Genomic DNA, 13,657 nt, shown 5'->3' with positions numbered 1-13,657 from the left:
CTATCTTAGTAATAAAATCTTCAGAAATAAAAGATCTCGTAGCTCCTGAATCAATCAATACTTGAGCATTTACGGAATTCACAGGGAGCGTACCTGCAACCACATTTAGACTCTGCACATCTTCCTTCATTGACATATTGAAAGTCCTTGCCCTGGGCTGATTTTGTGGTGGTAGTGGAGGTGGAGGTAATGCTAAAACCATTGGAATGCTAGTGGACATTGTAACTCCTCTGCAGTCCTTGGCAATATGTCCTTTTCTTCCGCACTGGAAACAAGTGATCTCGGCTTTTTCCATCGGAAATTCTCCAGATTAGTGTCCCTTCTGCTTGCACTTAAAACACGTGACATTTGTCTTGTTGCAAATCCCAGTATGCTTTCTACCACATGTTCTGCAATCAGGTATATGCGGTCGGATAAGTCTTTGCTGATTTGGGGCTGGAAGTCGATTACCCGTCCTCTGGTTGCCCTGTTCTGGTCTCCTGAAGTTTGCCTTTCCCCGGGCTTGAAATCCCGGCCTTCTGTTGAAACGGTTCTGGGAATTTCCTAGTCCCTTCTCTTTCTGAGCTGCTTCACTCTCACCTTCAATGATCATGGCCTTCTAAACAATAGCCGTATAAGTCGTCAGCTCAAATACTTCTACTCTGCTACGAATCCATGGCTTCAATTCTTGTTGGAATCTCTTGGCCCGTTCAGGAACAAACCTTGCTAACTCAGTGTATTTGACTTCATAATCTGCAATCGATAAATTATCTTGCTTCAATTCCAGGAACTTAACCTTCATCTGATTCTTCATGTAGCGAGGAAAATATTTCTCCAGGAAAAGTTCAGTGAATCTATCCCAAGTCACTACACCTTCTCCTTCCAAAGCTTTCTTTGATTCCCACCAGTAATTAGTTTCGCCCTTCAGAAAGTAGCTAGCAAAATCCGTCTCCTGTTCTTCCTCAACCTTAACTAACGCAAAAGCCTTTTCCATCTCTTTCAGCCAAGCTCTCGCCTTTGTAGGATCTGCGAAACCGGCAAATTTCGGAGGCTTTACCGACTGAAATTGCTTGAAAGTAACTACAGGTGCTGCTGGTAGTACTTGATGTTCTGGATAAGCGGCTTGCTGTAGCATTTATTGTTGAAACTGCTGTTGTTGCTGCTGTATCTGTTGCTGCATCATCAGCATCTGCTGTTGCATAAAATAAAACATCTGATCCATATGATTGTTATCGTTCTGAACCTCCGTATTTCCGTTAGATGTGTCAGGTCTCGCTTTTCTTTTAGGTGCCATATTCTAATAATAAAAAAATGGGTTCTTTTGATAACAATTTACTAAACATGTGTTATGGAATAGAAACAGTCTTTATAATATTAAAACATCATTGAAACAGTTGATATAGGGAAGAAAACAATTTATTAAATATCTAAATAAGTGAGTAAAAACAGTACGATGTTTAAATAAATCATTTTAAAATAAAATAAAAAATTTTGTAAACATAAAGGGTACAACATGATTGTAAATAAAAACAACATTTTAAAATATACAACAGTAAAACAGTAAAATAAATGTAAATGCTTAAATGACTGGAAAAAATAAATTAAAGAAAATATGAAAAGGTTCATCTTATATATATATATAGGTAGGACACCAGCTGCAGGTGTCAATGCTTGATACAAAAGTCTATAATATGTCAGTCGTCCTGCTACTGCTATCAGTCAAAACTAGTAGCTACACTCATACAAACTAGTCATACAATACTACACTGCATCTATCTACAGATAATATACAAGATACAACACTCCACTGTCTGCTGAGATCAGAATTCAGGTGGCACATGACTCAGCTCCTCCTGCAAAGCCTCTAATACTGCCTCTGTGAGTCTCATCGCTCTGGAATATGTTGCCTCTGTACGTATGTCCTGCTGCCTCAAGTCAGTAAGCTCCTGAGAACCAGCCCTATGGATCTGGAGTAGTCTCTTTCTCAAGATGTAGTCTGGTCGTAGTGCTCGAACTGGACCATCCTCTTGTGTCTCAAACAACCCAAGAATCTCGTACACTGATCCTGCCATCTGACCCTCTCCTCTTTCTCTAACTGGTACCGCTGATATGTAACCGTGCGAGGCTCGCGAAGATCTGTACGAGAAACTCGAGAAAGCAATGGTAATGGCTGATCCACCACTACCTCATCCATAAATTCTGGCTGCGAAAACTGGTATACCCCGGGCATAGGGGCATAGATAGCTAGTGGTGCAGGAAACAAAACAGGCTGCTCCTGGGGTGCATATATAGGTGGCTCTAACTCTGGCTCCATCCGGAGAATCTCTGGAATCTCAGGCTGTGGCACGGGAACCTGTGGCTTTAAGTTCTCCCACTGTGGAATGTCAATCATATCAGGAACATCAAACATCGGAAACTCCAATGATGGAAAATCAGGCATCTCTGGCTCAAAATACGAAAAGTAATCAATAAAATATGGTACCTCTGGGGCAGGCAACTGATCAGGTGCTGGACCCTGTGGTAGGGGTGGAGGTGATGGTAATGGAGGGAAAACCTGCAGTGATGCTGGGGCTAGTACTGGTGCTGCTACTGGGTCTGACTCAGTCCTCTCCGCAGATGACGCTGAAGAAGCCATCTAATATACACAACAATAATAATGCAAGAACAATCAAATCACAATCTTAGATCTCATAACTTTTAATCACATAAACAAACAATCCTAACATTCTTACTTCTATCCTATATGATCTTCTTATCTTATCTTAACCCTAATGTTCTTGTTTTCAAGGGTCAAAACCTATGCTCTGATACCAACTGTAACACCCTCCAAATCCGGTGTATAGATTTGGGGCATTATTAATATAAACTACTCACTAAACCCGCACAAGCGGAATATAAATAAAATAATTACCCCGAACTACAGCTACTCAGGATCTTTTAAGGTTAAGAGTTGAAAACAAGAACGACACACTAACTTTATTACAAACCAGTTTAAAAATAATCTGTCTCAAGAACTCTCTTTGATACAAAACTTTATTATATCTACATTTCTCACCAAATAACTTTTATTCAAACCAACACTACTACTTATCCTGTTACACCTGATTAGGTAGTTCAAAACTCTCTTCTGGGATAGGGATGAACACTCTTGGTATAAGAGGGTCCCGCTGCTTGACTCGCTTCTTGACTATGCGGGTTTCGATGGGTTTCATTCTCTACCTTAACTGTAAAACAATAGGAATAACAATAAAAGGGGATGAGCTAAAATTGCTCAACAAGCCTGCAATAATATATATATATATATATATATAGTGTAAAGGAGGAGAATAAATGAATCGGTAAGCTGCTGGTTTGAACAACCATATGTTTCTGTAAAGAATAACAATTTGCCAATACTGGCGAGGGCCAAATGAACAAGACTGGAAACAAGAACCAACATATGCACTATAACCTGTTGATCAGTCAGGATACAGTGCGGATCTATATCCAACTGCATAGACCCAACCAACATAAGGAGTACTCAGGAAATTATGGCCTAATAATCAAAGGTCTGGGTAATGCCCAGCCCGTATCGTAACCATCCAGTCCAAAGCTTAGCATCCGGAACAATCGGAATGCTTTTGATGTATCCCAACATTAGGATATATCATAATATATGTAACAAGGATAAAAGTATAGGAATATGAATAGAGAATTCAATAAATTGGGAGAAATCAAGAATCGAAATGAAATAGAAACAAGAATCAATAATTGTGTATCAGTATATGTGAACAAGAATTATCAAAGTGTAATTGATATGGAAAGTGGGGTATATTTCACTATTCTGAACTTAGAATAGGGGAAAAAAAACTTGTCTTGCGCGTACTTAACCTGGTTCAACTCACCGCCTTCTATATCCTGCTTGATCTGCCTTGCTGATACTGAATCAATCATAGAAAGGTAGTCATTTAGTTAACTTACTACATATGCGTATCTCAAATTGATACCACGTAACCCTATCAATCTACCCATGTGTTTCTATCTGACTCGCGTATATACACATATAATTATATAGCACATAGGGTTCACATAATAATGTAAAGCACATAGCATATAAGACACATAATTGATTTTAACCTCATAATTATTTTTAGAATAGATACTAGACTCATACTTGTATTAACTAACCCTATTTGATTTTATTTATAATTTTTCGGGATTTATTTGACTCGATTTAACCCATATTAGGGCTTATAAACAATTAACTAACACAAGACGACTTTCTTTCGGAAGAAATTATGACTTACAATTATTTTTATTGAATTCGTTTCATTTTTCTGAGTTTAAGCGTCTTCGTTTCACTCAAATCGGACTAAAGTTTAATTATTATGAATTAAACAAGATTTAATTAATTAATAATCAATTATAAATAATTAATTATAATTAATAATCCTTAATTATATTTTAAAATAATTATTTAATAATTATTGCATTTTAAAATAATTAATCTTTAATTATTAGGATTAATTACAATTTATTACAATTATTTACAAATTATTATCAATTATCCGATTAGATCGACTATTTATAAATAACTAATCGATACGAATAATTATTACGACACTCTTCGAATAAATAAATTATCACTCGAATAATAATTCAACACATCGATCGACTGCTCGTATCACTACGAGTTACTCATATTATTCGACTAATTAACGAATTATTATCATATTATTCGATATATTTAATCCTGTTTATTAATTAATTACTTAATTATTGAATAATAGATAAATAACTAAATTATTAAATAAATAATTAAATGATTAAATAAATAAATAAATAAATAATAATTTTCGAATTTCTAAATTTAACAAAATAATTTAGAAATTATTAATAATATTTTTCAGAATTTAAAACTAATTTTTATTAGATTTTTAAGAATTATTAAAACTGATTTCTGATTTACTAAAATATAATTAAATAATTAATAAATCAAAAACACAATTCAGGGAATTGGTTTCAAGTTTTGGGGATCAAACCCGGGTCGAATTCTGGGTCGAAACCGGGTCGACCTCTGGTCCCCAAAAACAGCCCCATGGCTGCCTAGAAACCCGACGCCGGCGGGAATTTTTCCGGCGATTCGAACGGCGAACAACGGCGAACAAAGGAACACCACAACGGTTCACATGCCCGGAAGCTCAAAACAACCCTCGTATCGTCCAACCCAACGCTGGTAACAGAAGAACAAGTCGACCCCGCCGCGAAATCATCATCGGAAAACGAAGAATACCGCCGCGGTGGTGGTTCTCCGACGAACACGAATCAGAAGCCAAACTTGATGAAACCGGTACGGTTCGATCAGAAATTTAACGATCTATAAGCTTATAATCACGAAATCATCAAACAAACCACAAATCAAGCAACCCGAATTCGAATGCTAAACCCGAAAATATGAAATAAAAATCGATTAATCAATCACTAAAAACGATTACATAATCAGAAACTACAATCAACAAGCTTCAAAACGGTTACTTACATGTTTGATTTGATTAACAGAATCACCTTCAAAATCTGATTTGATTCCAAGAACTCCAAACCCTAATTTCAGAGATTTGGGGATTTTCTTGATTTTTCTGATTTTTTTATGATTAATTAACTAATTAATTAACAATAATTCAGTTATTTATATTTACCAAAATAATACCCCTAAATAAAATTAAGGGGCTAATTACACACTAATAAAAATATTTTGCCCCAATTTTTATAATTTTTGGGTATTAATAATGAATTTTTAAATATCCAATAAATACAAAATTAATGCTAATAATTTTCAAAAATTGTGAATATTACAAAAATGTAATGAAAAATGATGTATGATAATTTCATGATCATATAAAAATAAAAATGTGATTTTTGTGGGGCTTTTGGCACCCGAAGGGGTACGAAAAAGTCAATTTTCGCGAAAAAGTCAAATTTGTAAAACGTCTAGGGGTTCAGAATAGCGATGTGGTATAGGTCGTTTTTGGTAAAAAAAAAGGGCCAATGATTTTGTTTGAAATACGGGTTTTTAAAACAGTGTTTGAGCTATACGGGTTTTGATATAAAACATATAACTTACAATAAAATACTCAATAAATATCTGAATCACATTGATCAAAACAGACGACACGTAGCTCATAGCAATTAGGGTTTAACAACTCAACACATTTAATCACATAATAATACATATAAATATCTTTATTATAATATAATACAAGCGTAATTTTCTTGGTCGTTACAGTTATCGTTCTCAAAGATCATAGGTATACTATCATGAAGATGTATTCACGTACAATTAATAATCGTACAAAAAGGTGTAATTAGTTGTGGTCCTTTGTTGTTGGCCTGGTGGGTGCTTTTCTTGTGGATGAGAACCTACTCATTCTTGAAACTGATAAGCCCGAGACAGTGAAACAATGAAAAGATTGGAGATGATTTCTGAATCCAAACAATGCAGGATTAATTCAACAGTAGAAGCGAATATGGTTTTGAGAGTCAATGTGATCAGTGCTAGTGAGAACAGGTTGGCTAGTTCTTTTGCTCATGATGGAGCTGCTAACAGAACAAGGCTGGTTGTGTATAGGAGGATATTTGAGAGAGTTAAGGAAATATGAATGCTTGACATGGGTTTGGATTTATGCAATGAAAATTTTGGTGCTCTAGAAGAAGATGAATATGAAGAGCTCATGATGGAGGCGGACGAGGAGGATGATGTTGTGGAGTACTTTTAATCAGGGAGGCGGTGAAGCTGTTGAAGATGGAGGCAAAGAAGTTCAGATGGTGTTGTATGGAACTAATCATCAGGGCATGGGGCCGCGTAATCCATGAAAGCTGTAAGAAGGGTGTTGGTGAAAGGGTTCTCAGGCTTCGTTTGATTCTTCTAGTTGTTTTACGTTTCGTTTAATTAAATTATCGTTAAGTATTTATTTTAAATATCAGTCTAAGTATGTTGTTAAGTCTATATTTATTATTTTTATCTGTTCATGTTCAACTCTAGGAGTTGTTCATGTCCCATAATTTCTCAAAGTTTAAGTCCCGGTTCTTGATGGTGCCCTAGTGGCTTGAGCTTTTAAGATGTTGGGTCTAACTTATGATTGGTTATATGGGTTAGACCCTTCAAACTTGTATCGCGACTTTTTATTAATGCATCCTAAATATAAAAACAAATAATGATATTTTTTATTATTATTTATATGAGGTGTTTTTTATGAGTGCAATCTTATTTATAAATATAACATACTATATTAATCAATTTGAAAATCATATCAATTTTGGATATTGACGCCTATAATTTTATAATTGAAGTTATACACAAATATAAAAAAATTTGGACCAATTACAAATTTTTTAGATAATTAAAATTTTAAATTAAAAAAATTAAACATTAGATTTTTTGGAATTCACCCGCTCATCCTTATAATTTTGCGAAGTTAAGAGACCAATTCTCGTACTTATTTTGTTTAGGAGTGAAAAATAAAATTGTCATGGCTCATGTTTTCATTTAGTGTGCAAATCATCGGACTCCCTGAGAAAGTCCTGGTGTAATGATTTTCAAGAAAAAGTCTTGCAAAATTCAGGTGTCAATTTCATATCTCCGTTAATTTTCAAAAATTAGTCAAAAACATGTATTTATAAATCACGGCGAGCTTAAATTCCACCGCCTACCTACATTTTAGTGGCTTAACTAACCTACATATCTGTGGCTCAATAAGCCATTTGCAAACATAAAGCTACTGCTTCACTTAATTTCTGACCATTGAACACATTAGAATCTATAGAAGTACTTGGAAAAGAAGCAAGTGAAATCCCAGCACTTCAAAAGGAATACTGACAAGGGTGGAGTTTGGTTTTGGCGTTTTGCTAATTTTCTATCTACTTGTTATAAGCATAATGTCAATGAAACCAAACATCAATAAGTACTAGTCAAATTTAAAACAGCAAATATGAAATATCACCAAGGAAATTAGGATTAAAAAGTATTAATATGAGACCTAAATTAGTAAACTTAGACCATTATGCCAAAAATAGTATATTCCTGCTAAAGGATACGTATTTATTCATTGTTAAGCTGGCATAAAAATACTGGCACAAATAAAAAAATGTAGAATTTAGATATATCTACAGCAGGTCTTGTGGCTGCAACACTGGCATTGAACCAAGCAAAACACAGATTCCACTTCAAAAACAGAAGGCTTCTTATCTTGGATGATGTGGGGGCACATTTGATTTAGCCATTGCAACCCATGAAATAATTCCAATACCAAGGATAATCCATCCACATATATCATAAAACCAATCACTATTTGATTTATCCGAGTCCTGTGAGATAGAATAAAGCATTTCATATATTAACTTTAGAAATCAAAAACAAGTTCAGAGTGATTAAAACAAGTTAGCATATGGCAAAAATATGCAAGACTGACAAAACTCCTAACCACAAGTTTGCATAAAATGACACAATAAAAACCATCATAGAAACTACTACTACTAGTACTAGACATAATGATGATGAAACATGCCTATATAGATTGCAAACTATAAAGAAGTATAGGATAATGCCACAACCAGAGAAACTATTAGGTTAAAAAAAAAACATTTTCCAAGCGCGAATAACTTGTCATGAGCTAGCTAATTATTCAAAAGACAGTGCTCGAGCAAAGGAATTTTTTAACCTAATCCAGGAAATGCTATTTTTATTAGGAAAAGGAACGCTTGATATATCAAACCTTAGCATTAGCAGGAGCTCCAGCAATCCCCTGCTTCTGAACTTGCCTGTGCAATTCTGGTGCCTAAGAGAGGATATAGTATGATAATTAGGCAATAGTTACAGTAAATTTATACTAATATTCAAACAGTGTAGCCAAATAAACAGATAAAAGATGTAACCGTTACTGGCAAACTACGTAATTTCTGCCAGCAAATGCTTAAAAAAAGTAACTGACTAAAATTATGAATTCAAAGGATGTTTTTAACTGCAAGAAGATGGAGGGTAAAACTGATATACACTCACCCTGTTATTGGCTTCCAAGGACTTTATATAGAGCTCATTTCCTGGGCTCTGAAAAACATGGAGTACAAAGCAATTCAAGCTCTAGTAGATCAAAACCAGAAGGAGTGTAACAAAATATTGAAAACATAAATAAACAAAATACCTCCAACAAAGCTTTCTCCAAACAATCATGAGCCTTCGCGAAATAAACCTCAGTGTCGCTGAGGTCAGGAGTCAAAAATCCTTGATTAGTAAACGCATTCCCCAAGCACCACAGAGTATCATGCTTTCTAGGATTAATAATTAATGCCTCCTCAAATTTTGAAACAGCATCTGTAAAGTTTGGCCAAGATGCACAAAACATTACACAAACATAAAAAACAACAAGCAATAAATTATACTACGTTAGTAGCAATTAAGTAAATTCATCCCTACAAGATTACCTCCAAGCATCCGTTTCGATTGTTCGAAATTTGCGTATTGAGAAATTTCGAGTAATGCACCTCCCCATCTAGTCAGATTCTACAAAAGTACACATATTCACCTCCCAAACTCAAAATCCAATAATTACAATAAATTAAAAACAAAACCAAACAATAAACTAAAAAAGGACATAAATCAATAACAAGTAATTTACCAATTAACTAGCTAGCATTGTAACAAAAGCTCTAAAGGGTAAAAAAAGATGATGAATATATCCATAATGGGTCAAATAGATGAAGTCATAAAAGTGAATTAATAAAGAAAAATAAACGAGCACGATTGGATAGCTGAAGTGGTTGTGTCGATTTGTTCGACTCAGGTCACATCTAAGAATTTCTTAGAACAGATATCGGTAAAGAAAAATAAAGAAAGAAAAGCAGAAAAGAAAGAAGGCTAACATCAGGGTCGCGAGGGTTCTTGATGTAATGGGCTTCAGCGGACATGCGAACCTTCTCAAATAAGCCTGACTAGTTGTTTCCATCACGATCACAGATTGATTTTATATGTTTTGTCTCTTGTAATTTTGCAGGCTAGATAAACCCCACCACCACAATACAATATGCCTTGGTTAGGGTTTTAGGATGAAACGAGGGACAGGTATAATGGACGCGATACGTGCAACTGCAATTGTTGGTCGCTTATAAAGAGGTCAGGGGGGTCATATTTTCTACAGTACCTATTTTTTTAATAAATATTTTGGAATAAACGGAAATCAGACGAAAGATAAATTTACTTGGATTATTTTATGATTTTTTTTGAAAAATACCTCAAGTTAGTAAAAGATTTGTGCACAATTTCTATCATTTTTTTTCTAAAGAATTGCAAAAACAGTTTTCTAATTTTATAAAAAATGTTGTAAATTGATTGTTATTGTCAAATATTAAATAGCAAGGTTGGGCTTAAACTTGGAAATTTTTACATTACATTAAATTCATTTGTTCCTTATTTTGGCTATAGCCTTCTTCGGAATGAAGCAATGCACACCTTCAAGCAGCTACTTTTCTTTACTACTTCGCATTTATCTCTCTGCTCTCTATCTCCGTAGTTAGTGTTTATAATATAGCGAGTATTTTACAATACGTTATCAGCACGAAGCCCTACCGAAATTGAAAAGATATAATTTTAATTTAAATATACATATATATGAGTAGACGTAGTTACACCCTCTACATTTAATTTAAATATATATGACCGAAGTAGACGTGGTTACACCCTCTACATATAATTTAAATATATATGGCCGGAGCACCGCCTATTAAAATTATTTTGCGGTACCATTTAATTTCGGGTAATACCAAAGTATAGTGAGAACCTTAATTTATAAATTGCATACTTATCATATAGTAACTTTTTGCCCCTGACTAACTTATGCATGATTGTCCACTTTAATTTATTATTGGTCGGAGATAACGTGCATACACAGACGTTCGTATGACGGGTGAAAATCCATTTATTATTTTATATATAGATCTGTTTATAATATCAATGATAATAATAATAATATATATATTGATTATTGCGTACTTGTTAACGCACCCGATTAACTAAGATTTTATGTAATATTTATATTAATGAATTAAAATTTAATAATTTTCATGTTAATTCAGATTTAGTATGACAAATATTACAAGCTTGTCGTTCGTTGCCTTGGACATTTCTTGCGATAATTATTTATCACGGGTACAAGATGTAAAATTGCACTTGGGTTCAAAGAAATTAAGCGATACAATAAAGGTTGAAAATAAATTCAAGGCTGAAGAAAACTTTACCTCTATAATTTTTCTCCGACACCACATGCATGAAGATTTAAAATCTGAGTACTTAGAAGTCGAGGATCCCTTTATTTTATGCGAAAATCTAAAGGATAGGTTCGATCACCAGAAATTAGTTTATCTACCTACAGCTGAAAATGATTGGGCTAATTTAAGACTTCCGGATCTTAAGAGTGTCCGAGTATATAGCCCTGCTTTGTTCAAAATAATTCTAGGCTTACTATGTGTGGTGAGAAAGTTACGAAAAAACAAAAATCGATAAAACACTATCAACTTTTCACCCCAACAATATCAGCTTAGCAGAGATGTACATGGAGCGTAAATTTATTAAGTCCGGGGATCTTCTATCAACTCTCCTCGTTGCTGAACAGAATCATGAATTGGTGATTAAGAATCATTAATCCCGTCCAATAGGATCTGCCCCATTACCCGAAGTAAATAACATGTCATTCCAGCAAAATGTACGTGGAAAAGGGTATACAGGTGGACGGGTGAAAGGCATATGTTAAGCTTATTTGTTTATTCGAGGATTTAACTCAACTCAAATAAGAATGTAATAAGTAAATAGTGGATCTATCGTCAGAGAGATCTCACAGAGTAACATATGTCAAAGGATTAAGAAGCATTGTTCATCTACAGACTTGATGACTTAATTCACTGGAAGAAGCTCAAGCAATTGATCAAGCCTCAGTGATATAAATCAAGATTGTGGATTTAATCAAGTGACAGAGATCTCGTCAGGGTATCAATTAATTACAGGAATTTAATCTGAAGATAATCAAGACTTGGAGAAACATCACAGAAGTTAGTCATTCATGAACCAGACAGTACATCGAGTGTCAACATTCAAGTGGTGAAATAGATTCAGTAATTTTCAGAAGATTGTCAGAAGAGTGGTTGCTGTTCAAGAGTAGTATTAATTCTCTATTAATTAATTAAGTCATTTAAATTAATTAAGAAAATAAATTAAATCTGTAAAGATTAATTTATTAATTAATTGAATTAATTGGTTAATTAATTCTGAATTAATATTATGCATTTTTCAGAAATGATTTTGGATTTATATTCAAAAAGAAAATCAGCAAAACAGATTTGAACTGGTATGACAATTGGATTGTCATACCGAAAGTCCTACCAAGTCTTTCTGGATAGTTCTACCAAGTCATTCTATTATCCTACCGATAGTCTTTCCAAGTCAAGTAATTGTCCTACCGAAAGTTCTACCAGTTCAAAGGATTGTCTTGTTAGTTCATTTTGGATTGTCTTGCTAGTTCATTTTGGATTGTCTTGCCGAATGTCATGCTGATTCTATTCGAGTGATCTGTTTACTTAAACAAACAGAATCAGATCATTTTGTCAACACAATTGAATACACAGGCAACCACTGAAGAACACAAAACAAACAGAAGCAGAGAAATTATTGTAAAATTCTCAGAGCATTTATTTCTAGCAGTTATTGTTAAATCCAATCCCCTAGAAATTCTTTTGTTGTTCTTGTGTAACTATCTAGCGGATCAAAATCCCTAGAACTTAATCTCAAATCGCTTTTAGCATTTGATTCTAATTATTGCAAAAATAGAAAAAGTTCATGTCGAATTTATTCTAAATTTGTGATAATTAATTTGAGATTAATTTCTTGTAACAGATACCGTTGTTGTAACACATTTCAAGTTTAATAAAAGTTTTATTTAACTTGAATTTTATTTCAATTTTTATTCCGCATTTTATTCGATTAAATGGTAAAGTTTGTATTCAACCCCCCTTCTACAAATATATTGGGACCTAACAATTGGTATCAGAGCCTTCTGATTAACGTACAAATCAAGATCCTAGACTTTTGTGTTTCTTTCACTCCTTGAATTTTTTATTCACTCAAAAAAAATTCATAATGACTACACAAAAAGTTGGAACCGTTAAAATTCCACTATTCGATAAAGAAAATTATATCATGTGGAAGAAGAAGATGCTATTGTTTTTACAAGTTGCTAATCCCAAATATCTGGAAGTGTTAAAGAAGGGTCCAAAAATTCCTATGGTTATTGAACCAGAGGTAATAGAAAATGATGTGGTGATCACCAAAACTAGAACTTATGTAAAGAATCCTGAGGATTTTTCTCCTACTGAAAAAGAAGAAGCCTCCCTGGATGATAGCCTTCAATTAATTTTAGTAGATTCCCTTGATCCCTTGATGAATAGACATGTGATGAATTGTAAAGATTCCAAACATATCTGGGAAACTATTGAGGTTATTAATGAAGGCACAGAGGAAGTTAGGGAGAACAAGTTAGAAATCCTAACCTTTGAGTATGAATACTTTAAATCCAATCCAGGAGAAGGAATCACTGAAGTGTTTGAGAGGTACAATGCATTGATCAACAACCTGAACATTAATGGTAAATACTATTCCATCAGG

At 34.0% G+C, this 13,657-nt stretch overlaps 1 protein-coding gene across 1 annotated transcript; it reads right to left on the bottom strand.

Moving 5' to 3' along the window:
* Window positions 1–1,680: 1,680 nt before the first annotated feature.
* On the bottom strand, window positions 1,681–10,058 carry LOC141668333 (uncharacterized). Its single transcript, XM_074475176.1, has 7 exons — window positions 9,871–10,058; window positions 9,433–9,511; window positions 9,153–9,322; window positions 9,011–9,058; window positions 8,727–8,789; window positions 2,462–2,614; window positions 1,681–2,353 (listed from the first exon to the last, which is right to left on the bottom strand). The coding sequence occupies exons 1-7, from the start codon at window positions 9,913–9,915 to the stop codon at window positions 1,964–1,966; spliced, it is 948 nt and encodes a 315-aa protein (XP_074331277.1). The 5' UTR covers window positions 9,916–10,058; the 3' UTR covers window positions 1,681–1,963.
* Between the last annotated feature and the right edge of the window lie 3,599 nt (window positions 10,059–13,657).

This window comes from Apium graveolens, chromosome 6 (assembly GCF_009905375.1).
Source record: "Apium graveolens cultivar Ventura chromosome 6, ASM990537v1, whole genome shotgun sequence".
Classification (NCBI taxonomy): Eukaryota; Viridiplantae; Streptophyta; class Magnoliopsida; order Apiales; family Apiaceae; genus Apium; species Apium graveolens.
The sequence above is the reverse complement of the archived record's forward strand: the minus strand, read 5'-3'. Positions and strand labels throughout refer to the sequence as shown.

What these genes read in the sequence shown, in the direction of transcription:
- LOC141668333 (XM_074475176.1), bottom strand. Translation starts at nt 9,915, where the DNA reads ATGTCCGCTGAAGCCCATTACATCAAGAACCCTCGCGACCCTGAT. An exon ending in TGGAGAAAGCTTTGTTGGAG is followed by an intron (nt 9,059 to 9,152) that starts GTATTTTGTTTA and finishes CATGTTTTTCAG; the next exon opens with AGCCCAGGAAATGAGCTCTA. An exon ending in CCTTGGAAGCCAATAACAGG is followed by an intron (nt 8,790 to 9,010) that starts GTGAGTGTATAT and finishes ATCCTCTCTTAG; the next exon opens with GCACCAGAATTGCACAGGCA.